The sequence below is a fragment of the Schistocerca nitens genome, chromosome 3, assembly GCF_023898315.1.
Source record: "Schistocerca nitens isolate TAMUIC-IGC-003100 chromosome 3, iqSchNite1.1, whole genome shotgun sequence".
NCBI lineage: Eukaryota > Metazoa > Arthropoda > Insecta > Orthoptera > Acrididae > Schistocerca > Schistocerca nitens.
Window position 1 is genome coordinate 224,357,627 of NC_064616.1, and position 19,969 is coordinate 224,377,595.

A 19,969-nucleotide genomic window follows, 5' to 3' on the forward strand; every position below is an offset into this window, starting at 1 on the left:
ATTATACTTCACCAACACTAAAAGATTCAATCTCATTTTTTTTTTCCACACTGGGTTAACCTAGTACAATAGAACAGTTACACCTTGAATGTTACACCTTGAATGTTACATTCTTTAAAACATTCATGAGGTTAATGAAGCTAATGCAAAACTGATGTTTAGATAATGAATAGATATAAAGAATAAAGTTCTTATTATTGAAATAGTTCCAAAGATATATGCTTTGTAATGTTTCAGTTAAAGGGAGCTGACCGTAAACATAAACAAGACCGTGAAAAAATTCTGAAACGTCCACCAGCAGAGCAAGAGAAGTTTCAGCCTTCATATGAGTGTACAGTTTTGAATGATGTAAGTTACTTGCCATAAATGGTTTATTGTTATTATATCATCATGTACTCTTTAGTCACATTTCCTTTCTTTCTAAGTTACCCATTGTCAGGCCTAAACATTTGTTTGCTGCAAGCTGATTTCCCTTTAAACTGGTGATAAATGATTATTATTCCCAAGTTTTCATGTTAGATAATGTGTGTATGTGAAGTTATCTTGGTCAAAAATGCATCTCAACTAACATTTTCTTTGGTTGTTTTTGTATAAACTGTTGTTGTTATGGTCTTCAGTCCAAAACTGACTTGATGCAGCTCTCCACACTAGTTTATCCTGTGTAAGCTGCTTCATCTCTGAGACTACTGCAATCTACATCCATTTGAACTTACTTACTGTAGCAAAGTCTGTCACCATCTACAAGCTTTACTTCCCATACTTCCCTTCAGTACAAAAGTCATGATTCTTTGATGCCTCAGGATATGACCTGTCAGCTGATCTCTTATTTTAGTAGACTTGTTCCATAAATTTCTCACCCCCCCCCACCCCCCTTTTCCATTTGGTTCATTGCCGCCTCGTTAATTACTCAATCTACGCATCTAATCTTCAACATTCTTCTGTAGCACCATGTCTCAGATTTTCTGTCCTCTTCTTGTCTGAACTACTTATCAGTGTTTCATTTCCATGCATGCACCACACAAATACCTAAGGAAAAGGCATCTGAACACTAAAATTTTTATTTAGTCTTTATGAATTTCTCTTTTTCAGAAATGCTTTTCTGGCAATTGCCAGTCTGCATTTCATATCCTTACTGCTCTGATACAACATCAGTTACTTAGCAATTCAGTTAGCAAAACACATTGACTACTTTTAGTATCTCATTTCCTAATCTAATTCCCTCAGCATCACCTGCTTTATTTTGAATACATTCCATTACCTTTGTTCATGTTAATCTTATAACCTGTTTTCAAGAGGATATCCATTCCATTCAACTGCTCTTCTGAGTCCTCTGCCATCTGACAGAATTGCAATGTCATTGACAGTCCTCAAAATTTTTATTTATTCTTCCAGAACTTTAATTCCCCTTCCAAATTTCTCCTTGGTTTCCATTACTACTTGCTCAGTTTGAAAGGCTGAATAACACACTGCAACCCTGTCTCCCTCCCTTTTCAGCTAGTTTCCCTTTGGCTTCCTGTTACTCATAACTGCACTCTGGTTTCTGTACAACCTTCACTCTCTGAAGATTTTCCCTAAACTCAGAGTATATTCCACTCAATGTTGTCAAAAGTGTTATCTAATTGTAAAAATCCTATAAGTGTGAGTTTTCCATTTTGTAACACCCATCTTATCAAAACAAGTTATAGCATCAGTATTGCTTTGCATGTTCCTATGTTTTTCTGGAACCCAAACTGATCTTACCTGAGGTTGGTTTCCACCAGTTTTTCCATTCTACTGTAAATAATTTGTGTCGGTATTTTGCAGCCTTATTAAACTGTAGATTAGGTAATATTCATACATGTCAGCACATGCCGGCTTCAGAATTAACACATTAATGTTAATAGGAATGAAACACAGCTGTACTTAGATATGATTGTTATGTCACTACCAGTTTTATTCAGTGAATGTTACCAAGTGCCACTGAAAATTCACCCAGAGTCTTTGTAACTAATTCTCACTGAATTTTGCCAATACCATGACTCAAGAAGTCTAATCATCTCAAGTAACATTACACACACACTCTCGAACACAATGAGCACTTACTGCTGGCTGTGCTTGCCCCAGACAGTTGCCAGAGTGTTTGTGTGCTCCCGACATTCCAGAATGTGCATTCAGTGTTATGTAAGGTAATTAGACTTTTTTAACCATACTGATACAATTGTGTGAGAATTAGTTATGAAGACTGTTGGGGAATATTTGGTGGCACCTTATGATGGTCATTGAATGAAACTGGATGTTGCATTATAAACATACCTATACGCTAATTAGACTTTTTTAACCATACTGATACAATTGTGTGAGAATTAGTTATGAAGACTGTTAGGGAATATTTGGTGGCACCTTATGATGGTCATTGAATGAAACTGGATGTTGCATTATAAACATACCTATACGCAGCTGTGGTATTTCTTATTAACATTACCATAAATCAGCTGTGGAGCTCAAAATGATGAAAATGAACACATTATAATGGTCTTCTAAGAGTCTCATGGTATTTTGCCTGTTGTATATTTCTTGAAGACCAAGTGGAATAGGTTCATCATTGCTGGTACTCAAAGGTCGTGTTTCATCTTAGAGCTTTCATTGTTCTATCAAATTCTTCTCACTGTACTGTATCCTCCATTTCATCTTCATCTATTACCTCTTGCTTTCAGATCTGATTCCTTTGAATAGCCCTTTTATGTATTCTTTTCGCCTAGTCATACATGCTTCTGCAGCCTTGCATTTGTCTACTAGCCGTACCTGCTTAGCCATTTTGCATTTTCTGCCACTCCCGCTTTTTAGGTCTGTATTCCCTTCTGTATGCTTCATTTTGTATTTTCTCATTTTTGTACATTAGATTCAATGTTTCATGTTTTTTTTCAAAGACTCCTGATGGGCCTTTCTTTTTGCTTATTTGAACCTCTGCAATCTTCACTATTTCATCTCTCATAGCTACTCTTTCATCTTCTATTACATCATTTCTCCTTTTTTTGTCAATTGTTGCTCATTGCTCCCTTTGAAACAATCTTTAGTTATTTAAATTTATCAAGTCTCTATCTTATCATTTTCCTACCTTTTTGTAATTTCTTCCATTTTAATATGCAGTTCATAACAGTAAATTATGGCCAGTGTCCATATCTTCCCCTAGAGATGTCTTACAGTTTAAAATCTGGTTTCCAAATCTCTATCTCACCATGTATAATCAATCTAAAACCTTCCAGTACAACAAGGTTTATTCTGTGCATACAATCTTCTGTCATGATTCTTAAGCAGTGTGTTAGCAATGTGAGCTGTGGAAAATGCTGCCAGTCAGCTTCCCTTGTCATTCGTTCCTTCCAGTCTCCTTCATTTTTTATTCTCTTCTTCCTCATGCTATGAAATTCCAGTCCCCCATCACAATTAAATTTTCATGTCCCTCAACTGTGACTAATTTTTTTTATCTCACTACACATTCTTCATCTGCGGAACTGGCTGGCATATGAACTTGTATTACTGCAGTGGGTGTAGGCTTTGTATCTATCTTGGTTATGATAATGTGTTCACTATGCTACTCATAGTAGCTTATTCACATTCTTATTTTCTTATTCATTGTGAGACATGCTCCTGTATTATGCTCTTTGATTTTGAATTTATAACCCTGTACTCATCTCACCAGAAGTCCTGTTTTTTTTTCTGCCACCGCATTTCAGTAAGTCCCACTACATCAAACTTCAACCTATCCATTTATCTTTTTCAGTTCTTTAACCTAATTACCAGATTAACTGATCTAATGTTCCATGCCTTGACCTATAGCATGCCAATTTTTTTTATTTATTTAATTTTTTTCCTGATGGCAACACCCTTCTGAATAGTCCCCATCTAGAGGTCTGAACAGAGGGGATTATTGTAACTCGGGAATATTTTACTCAAAAGGTTGCTATCATCAGTTAGGTATACAGTAGATGAGCATGTCCTTAGGAAATGTACTGGCTGTTCAGCTGTTCACATTACCAACATTGCAAGGCCATGTTGGCTAATGTTACAAGCCCAAATCAGTCAATCAACTGGACTGTTGCCCTTGCAGCTGTTTAAAATACTGCTGCCACTCTTCAGGAAAAATATAGTAGTCAGGCCTCTCCACAGATTACCCTTCATTGTGGTTGCAACTGTGATACAGCTATCTGTATCATTAATGCACATAAGCCACCCCACATCAATAAGTTCCTTGGTTTATGGAGCTGTGTATAAAGTAGCCACACAACTATAACATAAATTGAATGGGAGGAGGGGTAAGAAATAAGCTGCAGGAATGTAAAATCTGTCAATAGAGAGAAACTGCATTCATAAAATTTTAAATTAAAAAATACTAAATATAGTTTATTTCTAATTTCAGTTACGAAACAACCATATTCAGACACAGTGTCTACTTATGCTGTAGCTAGAACACTATTGTACGCTATTATAACTTGGTACATGCTCATGAACCAGCCAAGTTTCAATACACTGTTGGTTATACCAATGAAGTTACAGAATGCAAATATGAACCACATTTATTGCCCTCTGTATCTTTGTTGTTATACCCAACAGTGTATTGAAACTTGGCCTAATCATAAGCATGTACTGAGCTATAATAGCAGACCATGACATTCAAGCCTACAGTGTCTTTACTATGAGTGATCTGAAGAATGTTGTTTAGCAACCAAAATTAATAATCCACTATATGTAATAGATCTTTTTTTATGATCAAGACAATTAAGACTTTGCAAAAAAAAATTTTTTTTTAAGCTTTTAAAATACGTAAGATTGCTTTTCTCCATCACCAGATGATATCAGGCCTCACTAAACAGCATTTAAACTGGTGGTTAAATCAATTTTTTGTTGTAGAGGCCTTTTTTTATTTGGCTTATGTTGCCATTTGTTTGTATATTACCCTTAGGATGTTACAAGAGAAGTTTACAGTTATTTAAAATGATAATTTTGTTTCTAATAAATACAGCCTTTATGTTAGGTAGTAGTGACTGATTATATCTGATCAGCTGTTGAGAAAACTCTGTTTAATGGTTTCCATAAGTCATTTCTACAAAGAAAATATGATTTATATCTATATTGTTACAGCGTTCTATTCATATTAACGGTCAATCTGTATTTGTACGTGGTGCCCAAAGAAAACTGACCCAGAAAATGTTTGTAAGTCTGACAGGAAATAAATTACTCTATTTAATGACAAAGAAGAATGCTTTGAATGCTTAAAATTGTCACCATTAATGTCATTGCACCACTTTGGATGATTTATCAAACTGAGAAACACATTCAGCAACTTTGACTGACAGATGGCTTCAATAGCAGTTTTAGTATTCTGCTGGAGCTCTTCCAGTATGGGAATATGAGAGTACATTTACCACTTTAACATACCCCACAGGTAAAATGTCAGGGAGAGAGAACATGCTATCTTGGACTCCAGGAGACTTTACTACATTTTCTGAGTGTTCTTTCTCATCTCACAAATTCTTGCCAAGGCTGCATATGTTGGGTGTGCTGTTAGTCCATTTTGCATCTTATGATCACTTTGTCATTTAGATTAAGTTGTCACATAATATCACAAACACTTTTGGGCTAATTTTATTTTGTTCACCTTCTACCAGTGGTCTGTTAATCTGTATGTATCCACATTATTTCGATTTTCTTGAATGTGGCATACTTATTTTTCCTGTTTTGCTGACCCCTAAATGTCAAGTGATCTTTAGATCTGATGAGAGTAGTTAAATATTTCCAAGTGCCTCCTTCAGAGTGGTCATCTTCACTACATCACCAACTATTTCATTATTTTCAATCATGCCATATGACTTGGTATAAACATATGTACTGTATTTACTTGCTTATTGTTTTCTATAGTGGGTTTGATAATATCCATTACAAATGGCTTAGTTTTCTTTATGAAGGCTGGAGTATCTCAGAACCAATTTTTTTTGGTATTATATGCCCAAAACATGTTTTGATATATGGTTCTTTATGTAGTTTAAAGCTGGAAGTAAATTTCGGATGTTGTCGAGAAACTTGGTATGCTTCGGAAGTGAAATAAGTTCTTTTTAACCAGAGCTTTGAGGTCTTCATCCTACCCTCTTATCAGATGTGGTTTTTGAGGTGTCTGTAAGGACCATAAAATATGACAGACAAATATCAGAGATGCAGTTTTTCAAAAATTACTATGCCCTTACATGCTTTTATGATAGTCATGTAGTACATGTGGAATTGGGGAATGATTGATGCTCTTCTGAGGATAGATAGAATTTCCTTTAGCTCCATGAAGTTGACACAATTCTGTTTGAACACTATATTGTTAAGCGTACAACACCACTGCTAAGATCCGTTGATGATGCATGCTGTAGCAAGTGGGGAAGGGGGAGCGCGAAGGCATGAATGGATGCACGAGGAGCCTGTGAATGTAGTGTAGGAAGGATGCAGAGACCCCAGAAAAAGGTACAGGCAGGGGATGAGCACAAGAGCGCAGGAAAAATGTGGGCTGCTGGGTGGTGGAAGGGGGGGGGGGGCAGGGTGGCGGGAAGACCATTACCACTGCCTTTTTCAGAGCATGGCAACAACTGGATGGAGGGAGACCAGCAGGCAGTGGGAAAGGTGACCTCGCAGTGTGAACAAGAGCACAGAAATAATCTACACTGTGGTGAAGGATGTGTGTTACATGGAAGCAAAAGCACGTAGTGCTGTGATGTGCTCGAGAGGAGGAGGTCGACCATGGCTTCTTTTGCTGGAAGTCGCAGTGTGCATTGACAGGCAGTGTTGGGCTGGACAGTTTGAGGACAGCTACAGGTTTAGCTGTAGTGGAATCAGGGGATGGCAATGGAACTGCCATCTGCACACTCAGCAACAGTGAAATTGTAGCACATGGTCAGGGCTGCACCAAGGCAAAGGCATGGCAGATGAACGGCATTGGATATGGCTGGAAAGAGCAGTGGGTTGGCGGCAGTTGAGTCGTGATGCTGTGTGCAGAGAGCCGGCCATGGCTTTGATGTCATGGATACAGCATCAGGCATGGTGAGAGGAAAGTAAGTAGGGACCTCAGTGCTGGCAGATGTGGTGCACCACCCACGTGATAGACCAGCCATGGCAGCATCCTCATGGCAAAGATGCAGGAGAAAGAAGCAGCATTGGGCTGATGGTCAAAGGGGGTGGCAAGTGCGTAGTGAGAGAGGTCGGGTGCATTGAGAATGGAGGACACTGTGGAAGCCAGATGATGCATCCTGGGTTGACCCAGCCTTGTGACGAAGGCCTGCCATGGCTGCATCTTCATGCCAAAGTGTAAAGTGGCAGGGCAGCATCGAATGCAGCTGAAAGCCTGACAAAAAAACATTGGCTGATGATCCCAGGAGCTTCACTGTGTGGACTCAAACCCCATATCCAACAGATGTCCAGATAATGCCAACCTCAGGAGAAAGGCCAACCATGGTTGCAATGTGCAGAGCAGTGTTGGGCATGCCTGGAAGTGGGCAGTGGGCAGGCACTGGACAAGATAAGGAAATGGTGTAAGGGCCAGTGAAGGTGCTGGAGCCAGAGGCAGTACAGATGCAAGGTCTGGAGCTGGATCAGCCTCAGCCCTGACACATGGGCAAGCGGTACAAGCTATCTGTGACAAACCATCCCTCTTGGCTGTGTTTTGCCACAGACAGACACACCAGTGATGAAGCATCCCATGTGACATTGTTTTGCTACCAGCAGTGACCTCCATAAACACAGTGGGAATAGCAAGTCCACCAAAGTACAAAAAATGTACAAACATCATGAAGTCATCACTCACATGAAGTGTCCAACTCAGGCAATAAGCAATGTTCCTTATTACCAACTTTTAAGTCCTTTGTTTCCATTGTTAAGACCCATTGTGGATGATGCATGCTGCCTTAAATGATTATTCCTAAGTTGTACTCAAGAATACTTTATTCACAGCACCAGTTCACAACGAAATTTACTGCTAGTAACAACTGATAAAGTGTTTGTGATCACTGGACAGTACCAGAAGTAAAGTTCACTGGCATAATAAAAATTTCAAGGGAAGCATTTTCTGGGTGGAGTCCATGGGGCCATGCTGTGTGGCATACTGTGAAGCAAAGTTGTTGTGTTGCATTGTAGGTGGAGCATCCAGGATGGTCTCAGTGTGTTCAGATTGATGGGTTATGAGGTGTAGCCAGCTTGTGGCCTGGAACTGAGGGAGAAATTGACTGTTGCTGCCTGAGGTTGCATTCTGATTTAAATATCCATCAGGGTGGAAGTATGCCTACAACCACATGATATGTAGACAGAACTTGTTTCTTCAATAGCAGCACTGCTGGTTTCCTGATGTGGGGTGATGCTCAGATGTGTGGCTGGTGTCCCCTGCTGGTGCCTGCAACAGTCAGTATATCAACAGACTGAATACTGTATCTTGTCCGCAGTATGTGATGCCCTTGGGGTATTTTAAATAGTCTCCAGAGGAGAGACTCCTGTAGGCCAAGACTAAGCAATACACAGGGTGAAGATGTTCTCTGGAAGGATAATGTAGTCTTTCTATGGCTGATATACAATGCATATATTCAGAATCCATCAAATTTCCAATGTAATGAGTGCCTGTATCCCTATGTTGTCCATTGTAGAATGTGCTTTATTCAGAATATGTTTGATCATAGGTTTGAATGTATAGTTTTGTAGTTCCCTTTATAGACCACAAAAGTCATTTATTAACACTGTACTGAATATATTGAAACACAGAATAAATGTCACATAGTTCACAAAAGTTACTGGTTCTGTAAATTTTCTAGGACTACATTGAAAAGAACCAATCAGTCGGGAGTAACAAAACAGGGTGGGGGTGAAAGGTGGAACCATTCTTAGATAAAGCTGAAATCAATCACCTGCCTACCCATTATTGTAGACCCCAAAGTAGAACTTAATAATGGTAGGTGGGTGTCACTATACTCACATCCCAAGTAGGCTCAGCCACCATGACCAAATAACATAAGTACAAAGAATATTCAGATATAAGTGGTGTTGTGCAGTCATTGTTAGTACTTCAGTTTGTTGTGGAGAGGAACACAGTAGTTATCAAACACAAGTGAGATTTGACCTGCAGCCACCTGACCAATAATTTGCCAGCTGATGGGTCCACCTGACATGCAGGCCAGAGATGATGCGCTGCTTACATCTCGTGGCAACCCTGTTGGGCATGAGTGTAGTGAGGCATATTGATAAAATTGAATCATCCATCGGTATGTCCCATGAGATATGGCATAGGTTGTTTTTCTCTGTGCTTCTGCCAAAAGTGGATTTGTAAATATGCAGCTCATATGCAGTTAATAATAAAACTCAAGTGACTGCCTTTTGTTGGAAAAAGCCTTGTTATTACATTTATTATGGAGCATGTGACCAAAGTCATCTCTAGATATTTTAAGACTTCTATTGCCTACCAGTAGGATACTGTGATCCACTTATAAGATTCTAGTAACAAAAGTGCATTGCATAGTGACAAACCTGGCATTTCTTCATGAAGTGTGCAATATGTACTATCCATGAGAGACATGAGACTATCATCAACCACCATAGGCAAAAACAAATCATTCAGGGTCAGTGTGCTGTTCTTGTGGAATATCAGCATATCAGGGTCATTAGAAAAGAGCATAAATTTAAATAAGCATGGGAAAGGGAATCACTGCACAACAGTAAAAATGTTTTAGGTTCAAAACTACCTTATTGTTTTGCATTTACACTTACTGAATTCAAAATCTCCAAAAAAATTACTGATTTGTTGTTGTTCTGCATGTACAGTGATGTAATTTTTTACCAATCTACATTTTTAGCTTGTGGTAATTTTTGTTTTGAAGTTGTCACACCTGTTAAATGACAAAACGTAACAATCTCCAGTTGTCTGTAGGTTATAAATGTGGTTACTGTTGCCATGACTGAGTTTGATATTGTTTGTGGTGTAATTAGTGCAGAATTTTTGGTTTTTGAGTGTTTCTGAAATGTAAAGGTCATTAAATTAAAATGCCATGAAAATGTGTAAATTCCATGACTAATAATTGTTACATTTGTTGTGAAATAATATTTTCATCACAGAAAGACAATCTGAAGCCTCTTTTGAAGACTGTCTATCAACTTTATTTTGCTATGAAAGGCAATGGACCAGGATAAGTCATGGACTCCACATATATGTTGCAATTCTTGTTCATTTATACTAAAAGGATGGCTGAAAAAAATTATCTGTGACTTTTGTTGTCCTATGATTTGGCAGGAGCCTCCAAACCATACACACAAACCATTTCTGCTTCACACTGCCTAGAAAGGCAGGATTTTCAGTGAAGAAAAGAGAAAAAGTTAAATATCCTCATCTTCCATATGGTATTCAACCTATTCCACTTTCAGATACTTTACCAGTTCCTTTTCCACGCTAAAATTATGAGCTTGAAGTAGAAAATGAAGACAGCATGGAAGAAGAAGAATCCAACAAGCCTTCCATATACCGTGTCTCTGATTTTGATGAAAAAGTTGATAACCCACAGAGATGGAGTGATCTCATTCTAGACCCTGACTTGCCGTAGGAGAAGGCAGATCTTCTAGGGTAAAGACTACAGCAATAGAATTTTCTCGAGTGTGATGTCAAGGTCTTACAGTATAGACATTGTCATAGGGATCTGATTGCAATTTTTTATCCTCCCCAGAATAAAAAAAAAATCTTGTTGTTTGCTGTGATGTCAATGCTTGATGAAATATTTGGATTATGATCCCACTGATTGGAGGCTATTCATAGACTCCTCCAACCTTAGTTTGAAAGCTGTATTACTTCACAATGACAACAGTCTTCCAACTGTTTCCCTTCTATTCCTGTTGGTCATGCAGTTCACATGAAGGAGACTTACGCCAACATGGTGACCTTCCTTGACTCAAGGAAATATGGTGGAAAGAAGTTTAAAACCTGTGGTGCTCTGAAAGTCATCACTGTATTCCTAGAAATGCAACTCGAGTATACTCACTATTGCTACTTTTTATGTATGTGGGACAGTAGGGGTAGGAAATCACGTACTCGAGTGGACTGGCCTGCAAGAAATCTTAACTCCAACAAGGAAAATGTTGTCGAGCCTCTCATTGACCGAGAAACATTCTTCTGGGTTTGATGAAAATTTTTGGCAAAAGTATGAACTGAGGACGGGCCATTAAGTGATTAAAGAGACAAATTTCTTACATTAAGTCATGCAAAAACTAAGGAAGCTATTTTGTTGGGACACAAATTCCTGCATTTGACCAGATTTTGAAGGGGAAAGAAAAGGAAGCTTAGGAAGCATTAAAGGGGAGTCCTTCATGGTTTATTGGCAGCAAAAGAAATCAAAACTACAGTCACTTGATGACAGTACCTCTGCAAAAATACCATTAACTTGGATGCAACATGCCTCTTAAAATCGATTTTCTCCACTCATATCTAGCCTTTTTCTCCTATTAATTGTAGAATTGTCAGCGATGAACATGGAGAAAAATTACATCAGAATATTTCTCTAATGGAAAAAATGTATCAGTGCTATGGGAATGAAACAGTTCTTGTGGATTATTGCTGGACTGTGTATAGGAATGCTCTGGAACTCACTCAAGAGGCAAGCCAAAACACAATCTTGAACCAACCAACTGATTGGTATTCTTTCATCAGTTTAGGGTGCTTAGAATGTAACTGTCATGAAAAAAAAGTCAACTGGATTTTCAATGTCATTGTCATGCATAATTAAAATGTATTGCTTTCTCTTAACCTTAATACGTCCACATATTGTGTGTCATAGAAACTAGAGATAATATATTTCTTTCTCATATTCATTTTTGCCAGTGCAGGATTAGTAAAATTTGGCTCGTAAAGTGAAGGAAACAATTTTTTTTGTTGGGCAGTAAAAGAGGCCATGTCCTTTTTTAACGGAGCATATGCACTTGAAAGATTGTCACTAACAAGTGGTCCATGAGCCACTTGGGGAAGAAATGGTGCAGATAGCCTCATCTGAGCATTCTGAAAGCTACATTTGTCATGAGCAGGTAGACACTTTTAAGAATGCAGCAGGGCCATCCCATTCCCTTTGGCCCATGCATACTATTGTGCTCACTGGAACAATCAGCAGCAGATTGCTCATGCTTGAGCAGCTCTTGAGCTACTTTGCTCACATGTGTAAACATGTGTTAAGGAACCACACTAGCATTTACTCTAAGTGATTTAGGGAAACTATGGAAATTGTTCATTAGACAGAGGATTCAACCCACTCCTCCCAAATGAACATCAAGTGTCCTAATCACTGCACCATCTCCCTAAATACTGCTAGCCTCTGGAACCCCAGGTTAGCTGTGTGTCTGAACCAGCATGAGAACCAAAGAGACTGAGTCTTTGTAGATAGGTGGTGGTCCATTGTTCAGGTGACTATGCATCTCTGTGGGCTGCTGAGAAATAGTTGCTGTCTTAGCAACACACAGTGTGTGTTCTCTTGGAGCTCCATCATCAAAAACTTGAATAGCAACAGCTCTGTATTTGGAATGAGTGAAATCGTGGCTGTGCAAAAATTTGTTGTTCGTGATGTACAGAAGTTTGTAAAAGAAAGGGAAAAGGAGAAAAATATTTAAAATACGTGTTGCATAACAAAAGATGACCTGCATGTAGGGCATTAACAGGCAGTATGCTAGCTTGCACAAATGGCAGGAACATGAGCCAGGCCCAGATTGAATCTGCGCAGCCATTCAACTGTGGGCTGGTACAGTGGCCAGCTCGAGTGCAGTTTGTAGGTGGTTTTGCATGTTGATTTAGGCAAATATTGGTTATTTTGGTAAATACTTAGCTAGTGTTGAGATTCAACCTCAGAGAATGATACACACAGTTAAAATACGGCAACACAGAATGAGGCCTACCATGATTCATAGAGATATGATGCATACAGCTTCCCTCCCCCAGGTTACCTTGATGACTGTGATGTCATAAAGGACATCAGACCACAGAGTTTAATAATAAAATAAAATCTGTCTAATCTTGAAAAAAGTTGACCCTGTATTAGATGGAATAAATGATAAGGAAAAAAAGGAGGAAAAATATACAGATGAATTTTATAAAGCCCTCTGGAGGTGATCTGTTCCATGGCAAATGACAGCTGCATAACAGGCTGTAGGTTCTCTGATATAAAATGTACACTTCCATTTTATTTATCCATATATGTTACAAATCATTAATAAACTACCTCATTACACTGGAAGAATATAATTTTCCAAATAAATAATCGTCTATCTTTTACAGATACCATCAGATCTGATCATGCATACATCAATGTCACCCATCGTAGGAGGTAGTACCACGAGTGTTTACAGCCCACCAGACAACCAGTAAGTAATAATTTTCATAATTCCCTGGTTTTTAACTAATCTTTCTGATGCATAAGAACTTCAAATTTAATACAGGGTCTTTAAAATTTTAATTCTAGCCTCCCCAAAATTATTAAAACATTTGCAATTTTTCCTTTTAACAACAACAACAACATGCATGAGGCTTGAAAACAATGAGATCAAAACAAATTTTAGCATTGTGTTCTGGGATCTCACTGTTGATGGGTCAAGGAAAAAGGTTTCCTGAATAAAATATTTGTTTTATATTAGATTGTATGACAGTATAAACAGCTAGTTGCACAGTAAAGTAGCATGCCAAACTGAGAATCAAATATATACATTTCCAGTCTGTGCACTGAGCTATGTGAACAAAATGCTGGTACTTCTTACAGTTAAAAAACTACCTAACTTAAGGAGGAACTTACACAAAGTATGGGGCTCTTGTTAGTCATTTGCTGCATTTTTCTTGTTTGTGTCCCTTCAAACATTATCGCGACAAGAATAGCTGTGTCTCCAAGTGGCCATCATATGTGAGAAACTTTAAAGTAGATTTGGTAGCTGACAATCTGGAGACTTCCTCAGTTCTGAACATATATTTAGCCATGGTATGTCGACCCTTTTTACTGGTGCTGCTCAGCAGCAGAGAAAATGGGCACTAGTTGGAAGATATTCATTTTTCTCAGAGCACTGCAAATATTTCAGCATGTCTCGCATATGCTTTCGTATACGCACAAAACATAAGTTAGGAGGCAGCACTACCATCCCCTCACTGCTGTTCTCCCATCAGCAGTCCTGATGCGAAGGTAAGGCATGCCTCCTGCTGTTCCTAACAAGTATGTAGTTATATTCTTACACAAGACACACAATACAGCTATAACTATAAACTAATAATGTGAGGGTCTTAAACCTAGTCTTTGTATAGGACCAGCATGAACAAAATACTTGAGAATTTGGAATCCGAGGGTCTTTCATTGGATGCTATATACAGTGCGAAAAAAGGAAAATTGTGGAAAAGAACCAGAATAATACTAAAAATCTATCTATTTTAACAGTTCTGTTGAATTGGATTGAACTTAACGATGAATTTACTACATTATCATCGTGTGATGACTTGTCAATTGTACTTCACTGCAATGGGAGCACCTGTAACTAGGCACAATACTTGCGTTTTGGAACATAATGATAGCACTAACTATTAAATAATATACTCAAAATGTTCGCTTTTAATTTTCAATATGTTAACAAAACCATGAGAAGAAGTTTATATTAGTTTTCACAAAGAAACATTTTACTGCCTGGAACAAATTTAACTCTAAAAATGACATCACAAATATTGCCCTACAAAGGCTGCTCCATAACTGCCACCCTACGGTCTCTGCCATGCCATCTGAAATACTTTCTCTGTAACTGTATGTATGATTTTACATTACTTAAAATATTATATTGACATAATTGCAATTAAAATTTTAAGTTTTGCAAAAATTACACGAAACATGGATTACAGCACATTATGGATTATTTGTCGTTATAATCTGACTGTAAAATATGTTACAATTTCATGAGAAGTTATATTTTGAGACAGTCTTTAACAATAATTTCACCAAATGTTTTTGATTAGAACTTAATTACTTTGAATATTTTGTTATTGTTGTATTTCCAATGTTTGTGTGTGAAGTGTGTTCTTTTGCCTGTCCAGCTTCTGATGTGAGAGAATGTTAAAATATGATTCCAGAACTATTGACAGTAATAATAATATTCTTCGAACTAATAATTTTGGTAAAAGAATTGAATAATTAGTTAAATGTTGCATAAACAAGAAATAAAGTTGAATTAAAGTTCATGCAACAGTAAATAAACATACGAACACACAAATTAGTCAGTGCACACAATGTGCAAGTAAAATATATGACTGGTATTGAATGTGATACTTAACTTGGTATTGATAGGTACAGTAAATGTAATACCACCTGACCATGATACACTACCTTGGAGTAACAGTGGGATGAAATGTAATAAATAATGAAGAAACATTGTCTTTAAGGTTAAAGTTCCAGATTACTTAACATAAAGAAGGTATCAGGTAGCCCAAAAATAATTAAAAAAAGGAAAGACAGTTGTAGGTGTAAATAATGATGAAAACCAAAAAGGACAATATGACTGCTGGAGAGCTGAAATGCATTTGTATTTTACTCAACTACCACATTTGGTAACAATGGTGAGCCATTTTCATCATATACCATGAATCATTTAAAAAAGCATTTATTGTGTTATTAGAACCTGTGGTTGTCAGGTAGAAGATATATTTGTCACATTGGGCATTCTGATCACATTAAGAGAAAAGTGTAAGTAATAAACTGTTCTCCATCATTTTCTTTCAGTCAATTTTAAATGTACTATGAAAATTCACACTGTATCGTATGGAACGGGGTATGAAATGGAGTCTCAGTGACAGTGGTACAATGTTTTAGGTTCAATTATTATTGGTTTTTCTGTCTTAAACTTGTTTTGGTTAAAGAGTATGTTTTACCAGAAGCATTTTGCTTTTATTTGTAAAGCATTTTCTGTGGTTCTTCTGGAAATGTGGAACCCAATAATTCACTACATGGTATTTATAGAACAAAAACAGTGTTTCATTATAAAATTTATTTACAATTTGGCTACAGTGCTTTTGCCTCTTGTTTACATATTCAACAAACCACTGCTTTTTCCTTTGTCCTTAGTGGAGGTTGAGGTCAAAAGACTTTCTTGCACATTGTTAGGTCAACGTCAACCTCTGATAAGAACACAGGAAAAAGCATAATCGTAAGTTCATAGCCTTACTAATTAGCTGCCATATGCTGCAAAACTATGTTGGTTGATTGCTTGATTTGATTGGATGTATCGATTTTTGTATGGTTAGAAAATAGGATATTAGAATTTAAGGCAAAAAAAAAAAAAAAAAAAAAAAAAAGATTTGACACACAAATGAAACATGATGCGTCATGAATATTTGATGCTGGTCAAGAGTGACATACTTTATTCATCTTGAAACATTTTTACATGGAATTAGTGTTACCCAGTAAATAATCAAATAATTAGGTAAGTGATAATAGGTACAAAGAATAATACAAATTAGAAACACTACGCGATTTATGGTAATATAATACCGATAATACTGCCTGTGGTTTATTTATACTTCAGTAGCATGGAAAATGTAGTTGAGTCATTAGATACTCGTAGAATTCCTTAGCAAAGTAACTTACTTTTCATTCATTTTGCAATACTATTTTGAAGTTCATTTGTGAGCATTTTCAGATAATTTGTACATTTGGATAAGATAAAGATATTTATAGTGGTTATGGGTATGTGTCAGCATAGCACACAACTTGTTAAATTTATAGCCAGTTCTTGTGTTGTCATAAATGGGCCTCCTTAGGTCATACTTCCTTACATTCTCTTTAACAAAGATAGTGGAGTTATGGATATGTGGGTCAGATACTGTCACTTTATTCTATCCTTTAAAATAATTGCTGTTATATTGACATGTGTCAAGTGCTGCAATATACATGATAACTTCCTTTTTTCCATTTAAGCACTAATTTTGAGCCTACAGAATTTCACCATAATACCACTTACAGAAGTCAGGTCACAGTGAATGTGTGCATATAATGAGAATTATCTATTGGCGAAGCTCCTCAATTGCTATGGCACATAGATCACACAGGCTAGTCTGCCCCAAAATATTGTGTGCAAGTATGCCAACCGAGGTTTTGGGCTATGTGAAGTGCTAGTGCTTGACTGTTTTATTGTCATATATGGGAGCATTCAGATTGAATATAATGTTTTCAGTTTTATTGTCACTTTCTTTGTAGAGCATTTCCATGAAACCATGTAGTACATCGCTCTGTCACTACTACCATATAGTGTTGCACTTTCTAAAGATTGGTACGACGTGTGCCTAGTATTCTCTTGTGCATACTGGGTGTATAATAATTAATGGTGTAAACACATACTGTTGAAAGTACACAAGACTAGAGGCAAAAAAGTCTTAGTAAACATGTGCTGTAAAATGCATACCTTCAGAGAGATGAGCACTTGCTCATCTACACTACTATGAAATGCACATCTGTTTTACTGAACGAATGCTCATAACTTTTAAGGTATAGATTTTACATGTTTAGTGGATCATTCACATAAATAAAGGCGTGGGGAAAAGGTCTGGCTTTGGTAACTGGTACACTGTCTAACTTTTGACTGTTTGTATTTACTACTGCCTAAGGAAGACTGCATTAGATGCAGAATGTTGTCTCCTATTCCTTAACAGTGGAGTTTTTTTTAATAAGAAGTGTAGGAAACCATATCAAATGATTCCTTGGAGCCAACACTGTTACACTATTTCCCCATTTTCAAAAAAATTGTATACTTTCCCTACTATGCTTTCAACTGAGGCCTGAACCAATGTTGTGAGGGGTTAAGCATATTATTAGATTTAAAGTATTGGCTCATCTGTTTATACTTGCAGGATTCTATTACTGTTTATCTTATAGGTATAAGTGAAATCAGTTGATAGTTATCTGGAGATGTTACATCTTCTTTCCTGTGTATTGATTTGATACAATTTTCAAACATCCTTGATAGTTCTATTCATTCAATATTTTACTGTTTTTTATAGTCAATGGGATTACCATTTCCTTATAAGAATTTGACTCCTCAGTGTCCTATCATTTGACTGCTTACTGTAATCTTTGGTGTTAGTTGCTATTAATCTGCAGTTAGTGTTGGTTATAGCTAGTAAAGCAAGAGTTAGAGCCATCTGAAATGACTGACAGAGCATGAAAAGGCAGTCTAACAACAAACATCTAAAAAAGAATGATATGAAGGAGCTTTGTAAGATCTGCAATTAATGTGCTAGAGGCAAAAAAAAAAAAAAAATATTGTAATCAATATAAAGTCTACTTGATTATTTATGCATATATTCACGTCTGTATTTCCACTAGATGATGAAGACTAAGTGAAAGTACTTAAATGACATGTTCCACTCATAACTGAAAATCTCATGTAAATCATTCTACAAAAAAAGGTGGCTTGCTAGCATTTCAGTCAAATTTGTCTTGGTATGAAGAACTGACATTTTTGAAAGACTTCATGACTTCATGGCAGATGAAAAGTATTTCTTGCAGAAACATAACCCCATCTGAACACAATGATGTAAACAGTTGTTGTTAAATGTACACAGAGAACATGACAGAGAAATGACGAGAACAACTTGTTGTCATTAGAAGCCAATTCTTAAAAGCTGTCAAAAAATTTAGAAAGCAGCATTTCAATGCCTCCACACTCACTCTCCTCATACACAGACAATCATAAGAGACGAAGAAAAAGTACAAACATGGAGTTGTTAAACACAGAAAAATGAAAGCTGAAGCTTGTTGAGAAACAAATGTCAAACTCAGAGATGCAAGATGGCACTTATCATTTTGTACCGAGTTTGCTGCCCATTATGTGGAAACTATCACCTGAAGCTCAGTTGAGAGCTAAAATTAAAAAACAACAGATTCTATTGGAAGAACTGCATTTCAGTGCACATTCCTTCTTGTCTTGTTATGGACTTGAAGATTCCAAGTTGAAAGAATCATTTAAAACCCTCAAAGTTTACAAAAACTTCAATAATTATTACAACTTCCTGTCACCTATGTAGTGAATTGTCACCTATGTAGTGAATTGTAAGCTATGGTGATGTGTAACAAACTAATTGCTGGTGGTAAAAAGTGATCTGTAAACTTAATGTGAATTTGTTGATGGCGACCATAGGTTTCTCTTCACTGGTAATAGCCATTCCGAATTTTTGTTTTGTTTTGTTTTTGTAATCGACTTGAAACAGATGACACTGTATAATCAAATGGCACAGAACTCATCCTGAAGTAATTCCAAAATTTATCTTTATTGTTTCTCAAGTCACTGTACAGATGATTGTATTCTCCTTCAGGTATCCTCTCCATGTTGATTTTGTGCACCCATTCGTAACTGCTGAGAGTTCAGAGAGCTCTGTTTTCTACTAAAAAGGAATTTAATCATTTGGTGAAAAACTACATCATTAAAAGACTGCTAAACAACTACCAGGCAGACCACATGCCGTATGAACGCTCTATCAAATCACGCTGCTTTGGGGAATCTGCTTCATAGCACATCGCAAGTGATGTAAATTCTGTCCAACACCAGAATACTGAAAGAAGGTGACACTACACTTTTCTAAGTCGGTTATCATCATTGTCATTTATCAAAAACAGTCCTAAGAATTTATAAGAGAAATGTAGTAAGGGCAGAAGTAGGTAGCATTTCAGAAAAGCTATTCTTATGTCACAGAAAGCTGTGTGAACTGTGCTGTCCATCCTCACAACCTAAGTGCAAGACATTCATTGGAAAATAATGCCATGTCTGAATGAAGTCACAATCCTAGAAAAACATGTAAATCATTTTATCCACATTAAACTGTGTTTGTATATCACACATAGTGTGTCTTTACATGTAATAATCAATACTTTTAGGTTAATTTAATACAAGTAACTCGTAAAGTTTTGTTTCTTTTACACATGTATAAATTTTTAAAGGATAGCATAAA

General features: G+C 36.9%; 1 protein-coding gene across 4 annotated transcripts in view; it reads left to right on the forward strand.

The window, feature by feature from the left end:
* Nucleotides 1-19,969, forward strand: part of LOC126248185 (transcription factor CP2) — a 916,521-nt gene that overhangs the window by 762,739 nt on the left and 133,813 nt on the right. For all 4 annotated transcript variants that reach the window (XM_049948961.1, XM_049948963.1, XM_049948962.1 and 1 more), the window contains 2 exons: nt 238-348; nt 13,286-13,371. In XM_049948961.1, the coding sequence (XP_049804918.1) occupies nt 238-348; nt 13,286-13,371 (197 nt within the window). The remainder of the gene's footprint in view (nt 1-237; nt 349-13,285; nt 13,372-19,969) is intronic.